The 22,454-nt window shown below is 39.3% G+C and overlaps 1 protein-coding gene across 21 annotated transcripts in view; it reads right to left on the reverse strand.

Moving 5' to 3' along the window:
* Positions 1–22,454, reverse strand: part of shep (RNA binding motif single stranded interacting protein alan shepard) — a 166,484-nt gene that overhangs the window by 35,358 nt on the left and 108,672 nt on the right. For 17 of the 21 annotated variants that reach the window (XM_089466536.1, XM_089466537.1, XM_089466530.1 and 14 more), the window contains one exon: positions 3,667–3,717. The exons of the other annotated variants lie outside the window; for them this stretch is intronic. In XM_089466536.1, coding sequence (XP_089322662.1) covers positions 3,667–3,717 — 51 coding nt within the window. The remainder of the gene's footprint in view (positions 1–3,666; positions 3,718–22,454) is intronic. 21 annotated transcript variants of the gene reach the window in all.

A 22,454-nucleotide genomic window follows, 5' to 3' on the forward strand; every position in this document is an offset into this window, starting at 1 on the left:
TCAAATGGCTCACACAGACACACACACACACACACACACACATGAATAAGCGATAAACCGAAGCGTCTGCTATACAGGGTCAGACAAGTCCTGCTTGTGCTTACATTAGGCCTACACACACACACACATACATCCGCCCACTCATATGCAGATTAAAAGACGCCTGCGCGTAAGCTTTTCGTGTAATAATATATAATTTAAATGAGGTCAAAAGAAGAGCTATGGAAAATTGATAGCGCTGTGTTATGCTGAAAGGTGGCGAGAGGAGGAGATGGGCGGGGGTAGGTCAAGCAGTTGTGAGCATGCATAATATTGATATCTTAATGAGCGCAGAAATTAATGGACTGTGGGCGTAACGATAGGCCAGAGGAGAGCCAGCTGGAATACAAGCGAAGTAAGCGTGGGAGGCAATTAAAAACAAATAAGGATGATGACAGATTTTAAAGGGAGATTTATGATATAAATATATATATTATAATAATTTCTATGCCTGAAGGCTTTTGTCGCTCAGGCTTAACAAATTGTTATTTAGAATTAATTCTTGATAACAATAAATAAATAAATAAATATTAATTTCTTATCATTGAATTGATTTAACTGAAATGAAAGGCAATGAAAGTATTTGGAAAGTATACACTAAGCGTGAGCTGATTTGTTCTTAATTGCTCAACTATCTCTGCAGCAGAAATTGCTAAGCCTGAGTCATATTGCATAATACTTTTCTCTAAATAGATGAGTAATATGTCTGCTCTACATCTTCATCCAGCTTTTCAGCTCTTTTAGCACTTGTCAATGGAAATTGACAGCTGTTAATTATAGAACAAAAAATTTTAAGAGAAAGGAAAAGAAAAAGCTCAAGCAGAGGCTAAGCTAAACATATATCTCGAGCAATTGTCATACAGAAGAGCGAAGGCAACAAGACGAGAAAGAGAGAGAGAGAGAGAGTGAGAGAGAGAAGGGGAGAGAGAGAGATGCAAACTGAAATGAAATGAAATCAAATCCATTAAATTCAGTTCAGCTGGGCAGCTCATTAAATTGGTTTTGGGGTTCTGACCTGCTGCTGTTGGTGCAGCTCATAAATCATTTCAGTTTTCCGCTGCATTTTCATAAATTTAATGAGCATTAAGAAGAAGCAGCAGCAGGCCAAAGAAGCCGAGCTCTGGCAGTTAATGGAGAGTTGGCGAAAAGCGTAACCAATACGTGGTCATCAGTCAGAGCGTAGTTCAATGTAAAACGATACGAGCACACACACACACACACACACATGGTCACATGGGAACTGGGTCTGGGCTGTGGCTTCTGGGCTCTGCGTTCTGGGTTCTCTGGGCATGACTGACGCTCAACTTGGGGCAACATTTCACACATGGCGGACAGTTTTGGTTGACAGCAAATCTGAATTTGATCAGAGCGCGCAAACATTAAAAGCGCAATTTAAAAAGCCAGAGGCGACGAGCACAAAAAGTGATTTATGAACGCCCACACTGAGCCACAGCTCAGCACACAGCACACTGCACCACAGCACAGCGCAGTACACCACCCTGACCCACTCCGCCCCACTGCTTAATTTCGCCTGTCTAAAATTACATACAAAAAAACAAGAAAGTTCTATTTAAGGCTATTAACGACTATCGAGTACCCTTACTATTATTTATTTATTATATACACACGTATATATTATTATTTATATATACAGCTGCACTTTTATTATTAAGAATTTATATTTATTAATTTAGACATTTTTTTTAAATAAAAATTTATGCGTACAAAAGAAGTAAATGAAAAGAACAATGTTAAGTTTAAGTTAGTTGTTAAGGAAATGAAACAATCAATTAATAAAAAAATTGTTTGCTTAGATTAGATTATAAAAGTTAATCAAACAAATATTTTATAATTTATAACAAACAAATATACTTAAATTTTCTTTTTATAAAAAAATTTATAAATTCTATACATCTATTACAGATATCTAAATTTCTAAAAAATATTTATATATCTTTCTTTTTTTTGTTTACCTAAATTTTTTTGGCTAATTTTTATAGATTTCTATCAGTAATGTATAATATCTCTACATCTATAACAGATATATATGTATCTCTAATAAATATTTATATATCTTTCCATATATCTGTAGATCTCTACATACATATCCTCCCTTATCATAAATGTAGCATAAATCTATAATATCTATACATCTATATATCAATTATATTATTATATATCTCTACACACACATGTCCTCCCTGGCACCCAAGCCAGTCACGATCGGGCCCATGCTTTACAGGGTATTCACAAAATGAAATGCAGGAAATGAGTAAAACAGATAACGCGGCGTATGCGCAATATATGCGCTTAGTCATGCTGAAGGTGTGAGAGTAGAGCGCGGACTTTGCTGAGATATTGACGTTAGTTTTTGTTGCTGCTGCTGCTGTAGCTGCTGCCGCTGCTGCTGCTGCTGCTCGTCGCAACTTTTCTAATTTCTAAACACGCTTTAAAAAATCAAAAAGGTGAATAACGACGACAGCAACAACAACAGCAAAAAAGTGGCACGAAAAAAGGAATTGTATAAAGTAGAAAATGTGGAGCAAACGCGTAAATTGGCAAAGTACGCGACAGGCGACAGGCGAGAGCGGGGGCGGGTGCTGCAGAGGGTTGGCTGGGCGTGAGCGGGGGCTTATTGCAATGGCAGCCCTTTGTTTGGCTTTTGACTAACCGGGACGCCACTTAACGCGTCCTGCCGCCATTTCGGGTTAAGCCCCAACAACAGGATATTTTCTTTTTTTTTGTCGTTCTCTTTTTTTTCTTTTTTTGGTTCTCTCGTTCGCCCGACTTGTTAAAAGTGTCAATTTTCGCTTTACGACGCGTGGGTGCTCCGAATAACTGGGGCGGCTGGGCAGGGCAGGGCGGGGCGGGGCGGTAGACAAGTGGCTGCTCTGTTTGTTTATGCTCACATGAGGCGGACAGCGGCGGGTATAACAAGGCGCTGAAAGGCGCAAGGTACAAGGAATACAGCGGCTCCCGCTGGGAACTGAGAGCTGCGAGCTGAAACTTCAAGGCGGGCGCCGAGGGCAGAGGCGTTCGAGGGGTTTCGGTTTCATGTCCATGTCGCGAGAGCTGTGACAACGTCGGGGGCTTATTGTGTTACACACACACACCAACACACACACACACACACCCACACACTTACACATACTGACACACAGGAGCTGCTGTCACTGCTGGAGCTGGCTGTCAGCTACTTTTTAGTCCTCTGACAAAATTGCCAATTAAAACGTGCCACAAGCTTGGGGCATGCAGCCCGCCTGTTATTTTTTGTCATCTTCTCTCTCTGTCTCTCTTCTTCTTCTTTTTTTAGTTAACTTTGAGCCGATTAAGAGGCGGGCAAACAAAGCTGGGCTACAGGGTTGCCGCCTTTATTGCAGCTCCTTTGGCTAATAGTTATGCAAAGGTAGCCAAAGCCTTTAATAATTAAGCACGAAATTGCAGCGTTTCATGTTTCCTTTTCTCTCTATCTCCCTCACTCTCCCCTCCTCTCTTTGTTTGTTTGTTGTTTATTTAATTCTTTATCTTCGCTGCTTTTCTACTCTTTTGACTGCTGATTAAAGGGATCACAAATTGTCGGGGTCGGATCGGATAATGCCGACTAGCCAAGTATTCTTTGGTACTTACCCACACGCTTTCTAGCATTGGCTTTGCACTCAAATGGCTTGTGAAACTTACCTGCAAATAAAAAGAGAAGGAAAATGCGTTGCGATAAGTTGTTTGTTAGCTGTAAAGAGCCTAAAGCTAAAATGTTATGCACGAGAAGCGCATAGAGAGGCCGGTATGTAATTGACTTTTTTCAACGTCTCATATTCGGTATGTAATTTAAGTCTTATAAATTTAAAATTTCTGCAAGCAATTTCCTGAATTACCTAAATTTGAATCTCTTAAACCTCTTGAGAGGAGCAGAGAAAGGCGTTCAGATTAACTCTATCTCTTCAATATTTTATACTCAAATACTCAACATTCATCTTGCCAACAATTATCTTTGAGAAGCGCAAGGAGAGGCAAGAGTGTTATTGACTTATACCTCTATTGGTAAGGTATATATATTTTCCCTACTATAACTCTCTCTCCCTCCATCAAAAGCCAGTTCGGTCCTCAGCTTGATCTGCTAATGCCCTAAAAATTGAATTTAGAGTCCTTTACATAAGCTTTCATATCTATATATCTACAATACAAGCTTTATCCCAGCTGTCCACAGTGGGCGAAACGGCTGATTTAGCTCCGATTAATTCAAATTTAAAGTAATTCTAGTTGCCAATTTCTCTTTTGTAATCGATCACTAATATATTCGATAGGCCAAAAACATTAATCGCTTCGATTTTCTCTCAATATTCGCACAGCTGTGAAGCTTAGAAGACAACATATGTTTTGTTGGTTGTTGCAATCAGCTTTCCCGCCAATTCTGATTGAATCGAAAAAAAATTGAATAAAAATTGGTTTTACTGTTTTCAATTGAACTTTTTGCTGTGAACTGAATAAAAAGGTATGTAGTTACTAACCAAATAAATGTTTGCGACCTGTGATTGTGTTTCGTCCCAAAACGTAATATATTAATTAGTACTTGAATTTGTCTTAACATTTGCTAAAAACTGAACTTTAGTAGAGTAGAACTTTTAAGATTCGACTGGATTCGATATCAATGTGTTTTTAAAAAATAAGTCTGTGTATTACGAAGTGAAATCGTCCACAATGAGCTGCATATATCCGCATATTATTTTAGAAATATTTTTTTTAGCAACAATGTCAGTGTCCAAACGAGAATTATTTAGTGTATGGCATATGGAGACTGACGTTTCAAAAAAAACTTTTGCGGTTGAGACATACATCTACACCAATATTTTTGATAAAAATAAATACGACGATAGCCAATGCGCTAAAATTGATAAGAAAATAAAAAATTTCATTACAAAATTGACATGCAAATGGAAAGAAAATCATAGAATTCTTAAAAATTTCGAGCTAAACAACCAGGAATGGTTAGATGACGATATAATATTGGTGGATCGAAATTCAAATGTTGGGCGACCTGATCTCAGTTTTGAAGATAGCCAGGAAAAAACAAAGAAAAAAAAAATTTCAGACATCGTCAAAGAAATTCCGAGCAATGAGCTTGTCTCCGCGGCTAGTACTAGTTTATACAACTGTGGAAAGCGAAGTGCATCTAAAATGATTAATTTGTTGAGCACTGATGAAAGTATTCCCAAAAAAATAAAATCAATTATTCAGTCCGATGATAAGCAACCAATTAAGTATACACCAGAGGAAGCCTTAGCCTTATATATTGATGGTGGTTATACAAAGAAGGCTTATACAGACTTGCAGCGTGGTACCAAAATGCGAAATGCAAATATATTTCCGACGTATGATGTTCTGCGTTCTGCAAAAAAACTGTGCTATCCTAGTGGTCTAGTAGTAACTGATCATTCATTTGAGGTACCTTTACAAAATTTAATTGACCACACAATATCCCGAATATATAAAGCACATTATAAAGATTTTCCTAGCATAGAAAATAACAATGGTTCCCAGCTAACTGCAATATATAAATGGGGTTGTGATGGAAGTAGTGGCCACTCAACTTATCGCCAGAATTTTAATGATTTGAACGCTTGTATGGTCGATCAGCACATGTTTTCGGCTTACTTGGTACCATTAGAAATACTACGAGGATCAGAAATAGTTTGGAAGAATGCCAAACCTTCATCCACTCGTTATTGCAGGCCATTAAAATTGATTTGTCAAAAGGAAACAATAGATTTGGTTCATGATGTTGTGAATAATTTCAAAAGCCAAATAACAGCAATACAGCCAACTAATATAACAAATTTTGAAGTACATCATCAATTTCACCTGACGATGATAGATGGTAAAGTATTCAGTGTTCTGGCTGAATCATCAACTTCAGTTTGTGGAATATGTGGTACAACCCCAAAAAAAATGAATGATCTCAGTGCTATTAAAAACTTGCCATGCAAAGAAAACCTTTACAAATATGGTTTATCTAGTTTACATGCTTGGATTCGTTTCCTTGATTGCATTCTGCATATTAGCTACCGACTAATAACTAAAAATTGGCAAGTTCGAAGTACAGATAAAGCAGCTGTTGATATGAGAAAATTGGAAATACAAAAGAATTTGAGAAAAGAGATGGGTATATTGGTTGATATTCCAAAGCCTGGCGGGTCAGGCAATACTAATAACGGCAACACAGCGAGAAAGTTTTTTCAAGATGCAAAATTAGCTGCCAAAATAACTGGAGTCAACTATCTTTTAATTTATCGATTTAGTGTAATATTACGAACACTAGCATCCGGATATGAAATTGATACAGAAGTCTTTAAACATTATGCATTTGAAACTGCAATATTATTTGTAGACATGTACCCATGGTTTTATATGCCTTCCTCTGTCCATAAAATTTTGATTCATGGTGCAGAAATTATAGAACACTTTGCCCTTCCGATAGGTATGATGTCAGAAGAAGCTCTTGAAGCCAGAAATAAAGATCAAAGAAAATTTCGATTAAATCACACACGAAAAAATTGTCGCAATAACACAATGGAAGACTTGGCCCACACACTTTTTATTTCATCGGACCCATTTATTACAATGTTAGCGAAATCAACAGTTTCCTTTTCTAAAAAAGATCGGTTTGTAGATAAAGACATTATTAGTCTTATTTCAAATAAGGACTCACAAGTTGAGCTATCGGATTGCGAAACATCAGATTCCGATTAGATGTAAAATTGTTGGTAATATTTACGTTATATGGATTGCGTACATAATCGCACGCTTTAAGAAAAAAATATATATAAAATAAAAATATATATATTAAAAGAAAAAAAAATTTGGTCTATTGAACATTACTCTAGGGGAACATGCGAAAGAAGAGAGAAAGAAGACACTTTCGATAATTAAAAAAAATGATAATGCTGTCCAATTTATTTATTTTATTGATGGTTTGTATATATATTTCTAAAGTAATAGCAAATAAAAAGAAGTATTAAAAATGTATTGAAATTCCTTAAAATTGAGCGAAAATAACCATACATCGAATAGAACGGGCTTACACTATCTTAAAAAAAAATTTTTTTAATACTTTCACTTAATGAAAAAATTTTTTTCTACATTAATTCTGATGTGTATATAATTTATCTACAAAACAAAAGTATCCGTACAAAAATAGCATCATTTTTGCAGAAGTTATTAATTAATCGCCGCTAAATCAGCCGTTTCGCCCACTGTGCTGTCCATTGATTTGATTTGCACTTGAGTTGACCTTGCATTCGCATTTCGACTTCTAGCCAAGCACTTAGGCAAATGCTTTTCTGTTTGCCGTTAAGAAAATAAGTTATTGTTTTCATTTCGGTTATCGCTTATCAAAGAACAGAACAAGAGCACTGTGGATATATATATTATAATTCATCTATCCAAATCAAATATTTTTAGCCATAATTGACAACCTGCCAACGTGGGCCTCACCTTCCCATTCCTCTTCTTCTTCTTCTTGTATCTGTTCGAGCTCTGCTCATTTGTTTTGGTCAACATTAAAAGAAATAACAATTTGTCAAACAAATAAGCAAAAGGCATCAAATGGAAACAAAACAAAACTGAAATAAAAACAACAGAGACAAAGAGTGAGAGTGAGAGAGAGATAGAGAGAGAGAGAAGCCAAATCTCGACTCAATTTGAAGAGGATGATGCTCGAGTTTTAGGGATATGACAAAAGTGTAGAGCAGCGGCATCAAGAGGGTCTATGCCATACTATATATTCTATATATATATATGCTATATTCGCAGGGAGTGTGAGAGAGAAATGCAAATATTGATTGATGTGCGCTTTGGGCCCGAGGCAAACACTAAGATTGATGATTGATAGTGTCGCATAAATATTAACAATTCATGACGCACAATCCGGTCAAACAAATCGGCGAACCGATGCTAGATGGAAAGAAGTTGACTTCGTTTCAGAGCAGAACGTGCTGGAGGTTGACAAGTCGTTTCGCTTCGCAATGAACGAGAACAGAGAGAAATCTCACGCAAAAGTCATAGAATATTAATGAGAAACTTTTGTGGATACTGGGTTTAGCTACTCTGTGTCTCTGTGTGTGTGTGTGTGTGTGTGTGTGCCCCCTTCAAAAGGTGTTGAATGCAACAACAATCAATGCGAATCGCCTAGGCCAGCGCTTGGACACGCAATGCCACAAGACAATGCCAACATCGAGGCCTGAGCCGGGATCTCAAATCTGAAGCTGGAGACGCCTTGCTGCATACATTGAAGCGCTTTACATGTGCTGCCAGGGACGGGGGCGGGGCGGTGCGGTGCATGACACGGACAATGGTGTTGCATGCACAGAAAACGAGAGAGAAAGCAAAAACAAATAGAAATAGAATAGTCCGACAGATGAAACTGAGCGACAATTGCTGGGGGCCGGCGAGTCTATGCGAGGGTTTTGCGTGGGTTTTGGGTGCAGCGCATTTTTTTCATCCATGAATTTTACACACTTTTTTCGCAGTGTATTTTGTTGCTGTTGCGATTCAGCATTCCAGTCACGTTTGACATTCATATTTGTTTTGAAATTACGAGCAACAGCAGCAGGGGCAGACGCGGGAGCAGGGGCAGCAGCAAACGGAAGTGCGAACAAAAAGAGCGCGTGGGCGTTGCAATGGGAATGCGTGCAGAGGTGGGTGAAGGGGGCAGTCTCGCTGCGTTGCGTGCAACATGGGTATTATAGCGTATTCCTTTACTTGTTGTCGCTGCAGCGAGTTTCTCGTTTAACTTTGTTGACACTTCGTTTGATGAACTATCCTCTCCTAGCTAGCAACTCATTCAGTCAGACTCCCCCACTCTCCCCCTCCCACTCGCTCTGCCTTTCCTTCTATATAGCTTTATGCTGTGCCCTGCTGCGGGGAATTGTCATAATTGAATATGTCTGCGTCTTCGTTACGGTCTCCTGAGCGAGAGTTTTATGCAGCCCGTTTTGAATTTCCATCGCCTGGGCAAAAGTGCAAAAGCGCCAATTCGATTGGGACTCTGCTAGCGTTTCGTTTTGGGCATTAAGGAAAATTGAAAATGAACCGACAGATGATTGAGGGAGTGAGAGAGAGAGAGAGAGAGAGAGAGAGAGAGAGAGAGACAGAGCCATGTTGCCTGGGGAATAGTTGACAGTTGATTGTGAGCTATAACGTGACCCTATACAGCTCAATAACATTTCATAAAGTGTGAACGGCACAAATGAAAGACGTTCGTTCACCCGCTCATGCAGATAGCAACAGCACTACAATAAATACTATCACAAAATTCTGCAATATGACCCTGGGCTCACTCTATATGCGAGAATTTCATTAAAACTTGGCATTTTACTGCGACTGCCACAGAGAGAAGACCTCACAACTGGCGCAGCTCGAAACTCGAAACTTGAGTTAACTTTTTATGCTTTTCGATTTTAGTTTGGGTTTCGTTTTGAGCTTAAACTTTGATCAAATTCACTAATCGGGCTCGTTTCGGTGTAAGTTTGTGGATTGGATTTATTAAATTTGTATACGAACTCATTTCAGTTATTGAAGGTTGCATGAACTGACTGCTTAGGCTGATTTTGATAACAAATTTGTTAGTATATAAATAAATGATAATTTTGTTCTGCTAGTTTGCAACTTAATGAATTTTTATATTTGGATTTTATTTCTATATATTTTTTTAAAATTATTATTAATAAATATTGTAATATGTAATAATAAAACATAAATAAGGAAATTTGAAATAAAATTAATTATTAATTTTTATTATTTCTTAAATTATAATATTTAAAAAATCATTTTTTATTATTTTTTTTTTGTTTTTATAAAATATCCTTTCACTGAAAATAAAAAAATATAAATATATTAATAAAATATATTATTATTTTTTTATATATATTTATATTTTTTCATTTTTATTTTAATGTTATATTTATTTATTTATTTTTTAATATGTATTATAATTTATAAAATAAATATGAGCATGTATAAAATATTTCCTTTCAGTGTATTATCTGAGTTTAATAATTTATTTAATAATTTTATTAATTTGCTTATTATTTATAATAAAGTTAATTTTTATCTATACTGTAAATATTTATATTATTTTTTTTTAAATATATAAATTTAAATTTATTTTATATTATAATTTATTTCACGGTCTTTTCTCTTCATTTAAATAAATTTTGATTACACAATATTTAAGTGTAAGCCGTTTTTTATTTAGGGCTTCGCATAGTATAAAATATTTATGTCTTCCTCGGCTCTGGCACACGCTTCTGCAGCTGCCAACACCTCTGCCAAAAGTCGGCAAAGCCCTAGCTCCAGCTCGTGCCCCTGCCTCTGCCCCTCCACATACCCCTAGCCCTTGTGCCGCTTCGGTTCGCAATGGCAGCTGAACGCGCAAAACATTTAATTTCAATTTGGCTCGCAGCGCAGCAGCCATAAAAACAAAAACGAGACAAAAAAAAAAAAAAAAAAGAGAAATAAAATAAAATAAAATAAAAGCGGAAGAAGCTGAACAGGCAATGAAACAATGGGGCGGGGGCAATCGAGTGGCATAAAGCCCAACTACGTATGAGCACTAGAAACTTGCACTTTATGCATTAATTCAAAAATCGTGTTCCACGGCCAACCGCAGCCAACGAGAACCCTCTCTCCCTCTCTCTCCACATGTAAGTGGGCAACACTGGCGCTGGCATGTGTGAGAGTGTTGCCAACCAGCCAAGCGAGCCAACGAGCGAAAACTTGCTTAAAACAAAACCCAAAAACCGGGCAACCTTTGCTCAAACGGGAGAAGTTCTGGCCCAGCGGCTGTTGCCGCACCTGCCCCAAAACATAAAAAAAATGCTTGCAACAACAGCAGCAGAGTGCTGTGAACTTGCCGAACTGCCCTCGGGGCGTGCCAAAAAAGTTGGCACAGCGCAACTTTAAGGAGCCGTAGCAAAAACTTTCCGCACGCAGTTTCTGTATTATGTGCGAAAATATTTGAGACGAATTAAAAGAGAGAGAGAGAGACATAGATGAAGAAGGAGGGAGAGGAAGATAGCTAGTCCGTGCACGTATGCAGCGCACGCGACGCAATTATCCTGCAGGAATTTCTTAATTTTTTTGTGCGGCCGACGCCTCGAGTATCCCTAAAAAAAAAGAAGATGGCGAGCCGTAGAGCAACTGGAGTTTGGCAGCGAGTCCTGTGGCAGGACGACGTGTCAGCAGCTTTTTGTTGTAAATACCATTAAGTCGGCAGCGTACGTGCCAAATGGCTGTTTAATTATGGCTCAAACACAACTCCCAGCCCAGCTCGAACTCGAACTCAAACTCCAAGTCGAAGTCGAAGTCGAGAGAGAGAGAGAGACGGCGCTCTGAAGACACCCAAAGTCTGAAGTTGTCTGCGCTTGATAACTATATTTGATATTAAAAATTCAAAAAAAAGGAGATCGGAAATAAAATATTTAAAAAAGAGAGAGATAGGAAGAGAGAGAGAGAGAGAGAGATGGAGAGGGAGAGGCAGCGAGCAAGGTAAAATATATAAAATAAAGTGCATCAAAAATTCGCGCTTGGCTGCGTTTTAATGAGCTGCCGAGCGAAGGGAGGGAGGGAAGCGGGCAGGCAGGGGCCTGAGACGTCTACAGTGAAACGTGTGAGTTATTAGACCGAAAGTTAATGAAGCAATCGCTGCCACAGGGCAGTGGGAGAAGACGCGAGCGGGGGCGGTGGAGTGTTGGTTGTCTAGGTAGACAGCGCCTAAGAGCATTCAGCATTAGCGCAAAAAGTTGGCAAACATATTTAAGCTTTTGGCTTTGGCTTTGGCTCCGCCATCGGGAAGTTTGTTTGAAAAGTTGATTGGCCCGCTGAGGACGTTTTCCAAGTGGATGAAAATGATGAAAATTAACAGAAAACACACAAGTTATATAATTATTTTTTGCGTGCAAGAAATTAAAAATATAGAAAGAACTGAATAAATAAAACACACAAAGTTTGTCATTCAAACGTTACGCAAAAGTTAGCGAGCAATTTCAAGAATAAATAAAATATAGGTGAAAAGGTAATAAAAATAAAACTTTCCATTGAATATTAACAGTTCAAAGTGGTATAAATGTTAGTATATAAAGAGAACGATAGCTGTTTATTTATATATAGTAAAATCAGGGCAACAGATTGAACGCCAATTGATACATATATTTGATTAATGCATTGCTCTTCTATGCGATTCTCAGATGTATTTATAAAAATTTAGCTACATTGAGCTAACTTTCTATTATGACTGATTTACTTTTTTGCCCTAAACCGAGAGCTAAGGCCAAGTCACTCAAATTCAAAGGCTTATTGCCTTTCTCTGCGATTCTCATAAATATATATATATATATATATATATATATATATATATATATATTTTTTTTTAAATATTTTTTTTATTTGAACTTTGATGTATAGCTTTCATATGTGTTCATATGCCAAATCTGATTGGCTCTGAGGTCTCTCTCCTGCCTAGCTCTACCTTTCTCTTTTTATAACATCTCTTCATTTCGCTCTTTCTTTCTGTCACTTTAGAGTCTATCGCCTCTTTCTCATTTATCTGCTCTCACTTTTCGACTCTCCCACTTTAATTACTATAATCTTAAAGCTATAATATTTATGAGAATCGCCCAGAAAGGCGACATTTGCAAATCTTTATTGCACAACTTTCAGTCATATCTTTGGGGAGCTCTCGGCTCTCAGCTCTCAACTCTCTGGCGCCGTTTCCCATGTCGGCAAAATGTTGCTCAACTTTGAATATTATTTCTAATTTTCACACTTACCCGCCCACATTGCACATCGCACATCGCCCATTGCCCATTATACCCCTCCCACTATTTATATGCATAATACTCGAAGCTGTTTAGGGTCTCTGACCGGCTGAATTTTCAAAAACTTTTGCTTCAGTTGCAAAACTGGCAACTGCCAACTTTTAACTATTACCAACAATTATTTTGTCTAGTTAACTGTTCGAAAGGAGTTGAAGTGCGACATGGTTGGCACCTCATCAAGCAACACCTGAGCATACAGAGAGAGAGAGAGAAAGAGAGAGAGAGAGAGAAACACCTTCCCTTACATAGAATATGCAATTTGCGTAAACATTTATTACGCACTCAAAAGTTGCATGCAACTTTCTGCAGCAAGTTCTTTTTTTTTTTTTGCTCTCTATTATTTTTTTGCATGCTTGCTGTAATGGGCGTGGCAGACAGACAGACAGATACTCTGCATAATTTTATGATGACAATTAATTTCAGTTTTGCGCTTGCAACAAACAAGCTGCACTTGCAACGTGCTCTGCTCGGCCCCTCCCCCGCTGGCAAATTGTGGCAAATGTCTTAATCATTGCGGAAATGCTCGCAAATTACTTGAAGAGCGTGCACTTGAAAGCCAACCGCCCCCACCAGAAAAAAAAAACGAAATTCTCCAGCAACAAAACGAAATTTTGCAGCAGCTGAATTGTTAGGGGCGGTTTCTCTGCCTCCCTTTTGGGGCATCTTGTGGGCTGCGTGTTTGCCTCTAGAGCTTAGATGCCAACCGACTTGCCATCCCTTTACACACCCCCCCCCCCCCCCCCCCCGCTTCCCTTCGAAAACTTTTTGGTCGTTCATGAACTGCCTGCTTAACCCGCTCGCTAGGGATGGGCCCAGCCTCCCTGCTCCCCCTCCCTTCTTCACTCTCCTCACATAATCTTCGTTTTATCTGTGGCGGCGGCGCTATTTGCATTTTAGTACATTTGACTGCCACGCCCACACGCAGCTTGTCGCCTTTTTATTTTGTGTGCTTCGCTTGATCGTTGAATGCTCATTATTCTTGTTGTTTCTCTCGGCTCGTTGTTGTTGTTGTTGTTGTTATTATCATTGTTGTTGTTGTCCCGAGTATTTGCAACTATTTGCAAAGTAATTTCACGAGTTTTGTTGTTCGATTCTCGGCAAAACTTTTTCAACCCCTCTTAAGCGTTTTAGGGGCTGGGGCTGGGCTTAGGTTTGGGTTTGGGTTCGGAGCAGACTAGCCTGTGTGCCTATTGTATTTTACTTTTGGTTTTTGCTTCCGCCTACATTATTTTTTTGTTCTATTCCCTTTTTCTCTTTTTAGCTGTTATTGTTATTGTGTTTGCCGGCGACTCTTGCGATATTTGAAGTTGTTGGCTTTTGCGGTTTCTGTTTCGACTCTTTCGGCTGTTTTCTACTCATTTTCCTTTTTTTCCCAACTCAGGGCCATTTTATTTAGATTGTAAGTTTTTCGGGTTTCCTTGAACAGCATTTAAGAGGGGAAAATGAGCAGAAAAAGTAAAGTTTTATTTGCTATTTAAATGAAAGCAATATGAAATTGAGAGTATTAACAGGAGGCGAAAATATTATGAAATGTTAGTTGAGTGGGAGGACGAGGGTGAGAGAGAGAGAGAGAGAGAGAGAGAGAGAGAGAGAGAGAGAGAGAGAGAGAGAGAGAGAGAGAGAGAGAGTGAGTGAGAGAGGAGAGCGAGTGAGTGAGAGAGAGAGAGGGAGAGAGAATAGTAAATCATACTATAAAGGGCAAGATTTTTACAGTGAAAAAAAAAAAAACAATATTTTCAATGCATTTCCCTGAATCAAATATTGCAAAACAAATATTTGATATTACAAACAATTTTAAATAAATAATTTAAATAGAATAGTATACTTTACTATAAAGAGGCAAAATGTTTAAAGTGACAACAAAAAAAAAGTTTTTTTTTAAGTAAATTAAAAATTTTTTAAATTCCATTTCCTCGAATTAAATATTGCAAAACAAATTTCTGATTTTATAAACAATTTTAAATAAATGCTTTAAGAGACACAAATTCGATAGCTGCAATAATGAGATTGCAGAGGCGCAATAGGACAGCAAGCAAATGAAAAAGGTTATTTATAACACGCATACGCCCCATAGAGCGACACGAATATATGTTAAAGCAAAAAACGAAACCTTTTTTCTTGTTGTTGCTCACAGTGGGCCCAAATGTATTTGAGAATCTTGCTTAAATTGTATTCACAAACAGAAAGAGAGAGTGGGAAAAAGAGACAGAGAGAGAGAGAGCGGCAGAGCCACAGACAGATATACAGCCTCGCCCAATTGCTGTGAGGCTTCAATGTCAAGCAGCTGCTGCTGCCCAAGCGTGGGCGCTCGAACAAAAAAAAATCACACAAAGAACATATGGCGCGCTGAGAGTTCTGATGCTTTAAATTACGCACACGCTGCCGTAGATGTCTTTAAATAAATATATACAAGCGTGTATGTGTATGTGTATGTCAGTTATATCAGAGATCAAGAGCGAAAGCTGAATGCAGGCGAACGCTGGCTGGCTGGCTGGCACAACATGTTGTTGAGGCGTTGTAAAAATGAAAAATAAATAACAATCAGACGAAAATCAATATTGACAAGGATAGCGGCGGCCAGCGGACAGCAGGTGCCAGGATATAACTAAAAAAAAAAAAAACAACATAAAATAAAATAAAACGTAAAAAGAAAAAAAACATGTACTAAGCGCCCACAGACGAGCGATTTACAACTAAAGCTGAACTAAAGCCAATGCCATATGTTGCCAAAGCGCAAAAGTTTTCTTACGGCTGTTGTTGTTGTTGGTATTATATATAAATAAATATATGTATATATATATATTTGTATATATTTAGTACAGCACGGCAAAGTTTTTTAATCAAGTGTAAAACATTTGTCACACTTTCTTTTCCTTTCTTCCTTCTGTTTTTTTTTTTTGTTTTAAATGTCAATCACAGCTGCCGTTGCGTGTCCTGCGGCTGTTGCACTGACAACTTTATTTATTTTTCGCTGCAGCTGCTGGCAAAACAGCTGTTGCACACACGTACACACACACAAACACACACACTGGTGCAGTTATGGCGTATGCAAGCGTTTATTGGATTCTGTTTCCTCTTCTATTTTCTGCTTTTTGTTTTTTCGTTGATGGGTTCGCTTCACTATGTCGCACTGTTTGTTGAGTCTAGCGCACGCACATTATGCTTCGTACGTTGTCAGAGGCTAACTGAAGCTACGCAGCGTCGGCGAACAGCAGAAGGACAGCGACAAGGACAGCGATGGCGACTGCGACGGCGGCGCAGCTGCCAGCATTGATGATTGAATGCCGGCAACAGGCAGCAAAAAAAAAAAAAAGGAAAACTGAAACTGAAGCTGAAGCTGAAGCTGCTGCAGCTGCTGTGCGTGCCGTGCTGGGCGGGGCAGGGCAGGAAAGTCAACAACAAGCGCATATTCAACTGGACCTGCCAACCTGTTGAGCAACAAGTTGAGAAGCCCAAGGACTCACGCGTTCGTCCTCTCTCTCTCTATCTATATCTCTCTCGCTCGCCCGCTCGTTGTTTTCTGTGTGCCGTTGTCAATGTCATTGAAAAGGACTTGGCTGCCTGAAGCGGGCATGAATGAACACGCACTGTGCATACACACGCAGAGACCATTCACTGGCTGGCTGTAATTGGTGCGCCCATAAGTATGCAGCAGAGCTGAGCAGCTGTCGCCATATTCCTTTGGGTGTGCGCTCCTTGTCCACTTCCAGATTGGCGACGTCTTCTGCTAGCGGCTGCTGCTGCTGCTGCTGCCGTATCTGCCTCTGCCTCTGTCTCATTCTCAACCTCTACTCCTCTTCTTCATTTCTTTTCCTTTTTTGCTGTGCCATTTTTGTGCCGGATATGCCGCTGACAGTCAATTAATAAAATGTTCAGCGCTCGCACAGCCAAAGGGCGTTTTCACTTCTTTTTTCTATATATATAAATTTTTTTTCTGCTTCTGAGGCTCGCTCTCTGTCAACGCATTCATTTCAATTGCTCGACTGTTTGTGTGTGTGTGTGTGTGGGCGACAAATGCGTCATCGAAGCTGTCAGTGAATGTGTGTGTGTGTGTGTGTGTGTGTGTACCCTAATTAACATGAAGAGGCGTGCTAAACTTTACGACATTTACATTTCTTTTATTTTTTTTCTCCGCACTTCGCTCAACTTTGATGAGGCGTTTGAGGGGTTTATGGTTCTCTACGTGAAATGGTTGAATATTTCACTAAATTGCATAAGCTGTGGATGGAATATATTTATGCAGGCATTGAGAGAGAATGCCATAAATATTTGATCTAGCCAAGCAAGAGACAGCTTAAGGCAAATCTTTTGGAATTTTGATATATTTACATATTTTTAAGTAATTTTCGTTTAAATTTCATATACGTAAATTAAGAATATTTAAGGTAGTATAGCGCTTGCGTTGCTCAATAAATCATTTGAGTTAATTCCCTTGAATACTTTGCCATCGAGAGCAAATGTAATTTCCGCGCTGCATATAACACACTTCATGGCATTCGCAATCACACATTTCACACACACACACACACATACACACACACACGCACACAGCGCACACATTTATATTTAATTATAATCTCCTGATGCAAAACCACGAAAAAACTCGTAATACAAAATTATTTGCGAATTCCCGCCCGGCCCGGGCCGCCGCCGCCGTCGCCGCCGCCGACAGAAATGTTGTCAACCTACGCTCCCTTGACGACAACAAGGCGGTCGTTATCATTAGCTTAGTATTCCCAAAACATATGCCAAATAATACAATAAAAGGCAATCAGCAACAGCTGCGACGCATTAGCACACACTCACACAGAGAGAGAGAGAGAGAGAGAGAGAGAGAGAGAGAGAGAGAGAGATAGACAGACAGAAATATAATTTAGACGAAGCCAAAGTCAAGGCAAAAATGCAAAATTAGTTTTTGGGGCAAATCAAATTTCATTTGTGACCGCAAGAAATGTACCACTGTGCGGGTGTGCGTGTCTGTGTGTGTGTGTGTGCGCTGCCTGTAACCACAATTCACAGCAGTTGTGCGCTCTTGCCAAAATAAAGTTCTCTTATGGCCACTCAACACATCGCCAGCGGCAGCGACAATTTTGTCGCCACCAACAAAACAAAATAAAATGAAATGGAACTGAAGAGCAGCACACAGCAACACCAGCTGCGAGCCAAAGAGTTGTGCACTCGTTCCAGTTCGCTTCTCGCTCTCTTCTCGTGTGCCAGGGCTAAGGAAATGCTTCCGGTTGGTTGAATGGGACTCGAAGCGAGGCGAGGCGAGGCGGGGCGGGGCGAGGCGATTGCTAAATGTCAAGGATACAACAACAACACCAGCAACAATAGCAACAACAGCAGCAGCAACAACAACAACAACAACAAATGCAAACATCAGCTTCCACAAGGACAGCAGCAACAGCAACAGCAACGCAATTGAATGCTGTAATTAATTATAGTGTAGCATACATTGCGGCGCTGCCGAATACAAAATGGCTGCATAGCTAAGTCTGCGGGGTGGCGGGGGGTGTTGGCAGATTGAGCGGAAGTGGGCGGAAAGTGTGCCCGCTTGTAGCTATTGCGGCCGCAGACTAGCAATGCATCAGTTGCGCATTAGCTAGTAGCTCACTATTTGCATACGATTTAGCAGCAGAGGGCAGCAATTGAAATCGCGTCTAACTAAAAGTGGATTTAGATTAGCAGAAGAAGAAGCCACTTGTATGTGCAGCTGAGCATTAAGAAATAAGAGTCGTTAGCTGTTATATTTTCTATAAAAGTTTAAAATTTGTTGTAGAAATATATTCATTCTACGCTCGAGAGATGAGTTGTCCAAGTATTATTTTGTTATTTTTGGTAAATGAATAATCAGGAGAATCCTTTGGCTATATGTATGAATGATGCTGTTCTCTTAGCAACAGAACTTACTTAGATGTAGCTTTCTTCAGCTATATCATCATTTCTAGTAAATACAATACAAAATTATTCTACCTATATTGAAGCCAGTCTTTTAAGCGAAAACTGTCTGCAATTTACATACTTATATGTACAACTAGACAGACGACTAAATTTCATTAGTATTTAATTTACTAATATATTATATTTTGGTATATTTATAATATTTTTATAGTATGATAATATTATTTAAATGATGGCTAGATAAATTCGGTTAGAATCTTCTAATCATACAGAATGCTGTATGTTAGGTAGATAGGGCTGAAGCTCTCTCTCTATATAGAAAACTTTTAATCAAAATCTTTATGCATTCAAAAAAAAACTCCCCCCGTTTGACTCCTTCACTAACTTCTTGTGAGATATCTCTTCTGAGTCACTCTCTGTCATAATCATAGTCAAATTGAGAAGTCCATCAACAACTATGCCTGTTCTTCACTCCAACTTCATGCTCATCACATCTATTTCCCTTTATGATGAGTGAATTACCCCTTCCATACGAGTCGAGCACAGCAGTTCAGCTATTATAAAACCGAAGCACATGCCATTTGCAATCACTTAAAATCTCTTTAATACACATTAACAAAAAATGAGAAATAAAAAGGCACTTCAAAGAGATAGCCGCAAACCATTTGCCATTTGGCGATTGATTCACAGTAAATAAGTTAAAGCAATTAGCGTGCATTTTGTTGCTTTTACTTCAGCTCGTAATCGCAATTGGAAATTTCATTTGGGGTTTTGCGCTTTTTGACGTCAGCGTCAACAACAATTGGCGAAATGTTTTTCTATTTATAAACGAGAAAAAGGGGGCGAAAAGCGCAGAACGCACGAGCTACGCAGCGGGGCGACAAAATGCCATCAATCAAATGGGTAAGCGGAAAGACACGAAAAGAAATAGAACCCAAATATGGAGAGTAGAAAAAAAAAATAAAACAAAGAGAAATGGATGCAAATAACAGTAAAGGCTAGAAAAAAAGGGTCGACAAAGCGAGCAACAAACAACAAAGGGTAAAGTAAAGAATCGCCTGACAATTCACGTCAGAGTTCCAGTCACAGTTTGTAGTGCTTAGAGCGGGGCGTGGCTAGAGGCTGGAGGGGCGGGGCCAGACACACAGACACACACACAGCGAGGGCAGTTGAAAATTAAATTAAAAACGTTTAGCATTCGTGTTGCATATTTTTCGGCTGTCAGTGCAAAATGATGAAACCCGAAAATGAGACGAGCCGAGTGAAAGAGTGAAGAGCAGCAGGAGCAGGAGCAGCAGCAGGAGCAGCAGCAGGCAAGAAGCTTGTCAGGATGCTGCTGAGCTGGCATTTAAAGGCAGGCAGGCAGACAGGGGCGGGGGGCGTGCCGCAAAGTGTGTATATATGTATATGTGTAGGTGTGTGAGTGCTGCCTCGCTTGTTGCACGCAGCTACTACGGAGCCCACACAGTTTTGCGGTTATGTTTTGTGCCATGCTGTGGCACACATGGGGCAACATGTGGCACTGGCAGCATGAACAACAACAACAACAACAATAGAAGAAGCAACAACGCTATAGTCGGCAAAGTTTTGTGCCTTTGTCTCGTTGCGTTTCATTTGGTTCGTTAAGCGTCTTTGCCGCCACTCAAATTGCGGCAAAGTTAAGTAAAAATCTGACAGGCGGCTCGCAAATGTGTCGCTCATTAAGGCAGCCAGGAGCAACAGTAGCAGCAGCCAGGAGCCAGGAGCCATGAGTAATCAGCAGCCAAGCGTACCAGACACACACACACACACAGACTCACACACTCTCACATGTGCTTAAGTTGTCACAGCAAAGCACAAAACTCGTAACTGAAACAGTTGGCGTCGGGACCACCCGCCAGTTGGTACCGCCTACGACCCACGGCGGCTCCTGCTCCAGCTCCTGCCCTCTACAAATATCCTAGCATAGTCCGGAGCCGTGCTTTGAGTTAATTGAATTCGGCGTAGTTTAAGTTATACGGCAAAGTCATAAACTTGCGCATATGCGTAAAACTCTGCTCGCAGCTCGTAGCTCTCAAGTCTGTGGCTGTGGCTGTCATATATACTATACATGCCGTTATTTATGTACTGCCAGCACGCATACAAGCACACACACACATACACGTACACACATGTGGGGCTTTTAGTGCCGCCTTTTGCTTTGCATCAAAACTCGTGCCGCGGCACTTAAAGTGCTTTATTATTTGCAAAGCGAACGGAATTTGAGCAGCTAGCAACAAGCATTACTTATGGCCATATTATAAACGGAAATTCCTCCTCTGCCCGCAAGCCCTTCTGCCTCAGCTTACAACCAAGTTGCATGCAACATGAAGCTCGAAGAAATTGTGGAGCAGAGATTTGAGGCAAGCAGAGCATACAAAATAATCTACTTCAAATTATATATAAATAATAAAGTAGAATTATAATCCAAATAGAATGCATAAGTATAACAAATTTATTTAAATTGATTCAAGTCTCACAGAAATTAATTTCTTTGAGGAATTTTAAATGGAATTTATGGAAATTGTTTATGCAAGGCAAAGTAAAAATTATTTATGAATCATTGATGATACTATTCAGAAAAGTTATCCAATTTAATTAAATATTTTCTAAAAATTAATATACATACAATGCAATTTAATATAATAATGATATATCATACTAATAAATAATATAAATTTACCCACAAATAGTTTTATTTTCCTCATACTCTAAGCCCATCAAAGATGGTAGCTCTATTTTCACAATTTTACCTCAGTTTTTCTCAACATGTTTACACAAAGTGCACTAAAGCATCAAGTAATTCCCGTCATTTAACTTAAAGTAAGCAAATTTCTAGTGCTCACAACAAAAAGTTTCTTGCATAAACCATAAACTCTCTATGGCAGAACTTATATTTCACTTCCTTTTCAAAAAGTCGCAGCTAACTAACTGTTTGCTATGAAACTTCAGACATCATAAAGTCAACAGCTGACAGCTTTTGATATAGTGCAAAAATGAGGAAATAAGAAGAAAACTGAAGAGGAAGACGAAGAAGATGAACAAGTGTGAAAAAATGCTATGTGAAGAAACTTGTATATACACAATACTCTATAAATACATACACTCACACATATACATGCTTGTGTGTGTGTGTATGTGTGTGTGTGTTTTCGCACTATAAGTGCGGCACTTCCGCTACAAGCCGCAGCAAATGGGAGCCATCTTCATGTGGCATCCACAACTTAATACCACTTTAAATTACTTTCATTTCCGTTTTTGTTATTCCAAGCGCGTCCTCCAGCGGCTGCCACAGTCGCTACCTAATGTACCACCAAACCACCCACCACCCAGCACCCAGCACCCAGCACCCAGTCACTCACATTTGGTGGTGCTGCTCCATGTTGTTTGCCTGTTTCAGTTTCATTTCGAGTTTTGAGGCATTGCTTATTCTTAATTAAGTTGTGCGCCACAGAAATACTTGCGAACACTTTTTGTAGCCCCTAAAAAGTTGCTGTTGTTGCTCTACAACAACAACAGCAACAATAACAACTACAAGTACAACAATATCCACAACAGCTGCGACTTTGTCTGACGTTGAACTTTGCACTTGACATGTCTAGGAGGTGCGTGACACGAGTCTGCCCA

The sequence above is a fragment of the Drosophila arizonae genome, chromosome 4, assembly GCF_054131065.1.
Source record: "Drosophila arizonae isolate 15081-1271.41 chromosome 4, UAZ_ARI_1.0, whole genome shotgun sequence".
Classification (NCBI taxonomy): Eukaryota; Metazoa; Arthropoda; class Insecta; order Diptera; family Drosophilidae; genus Drosophila; species Drosophila arizonae.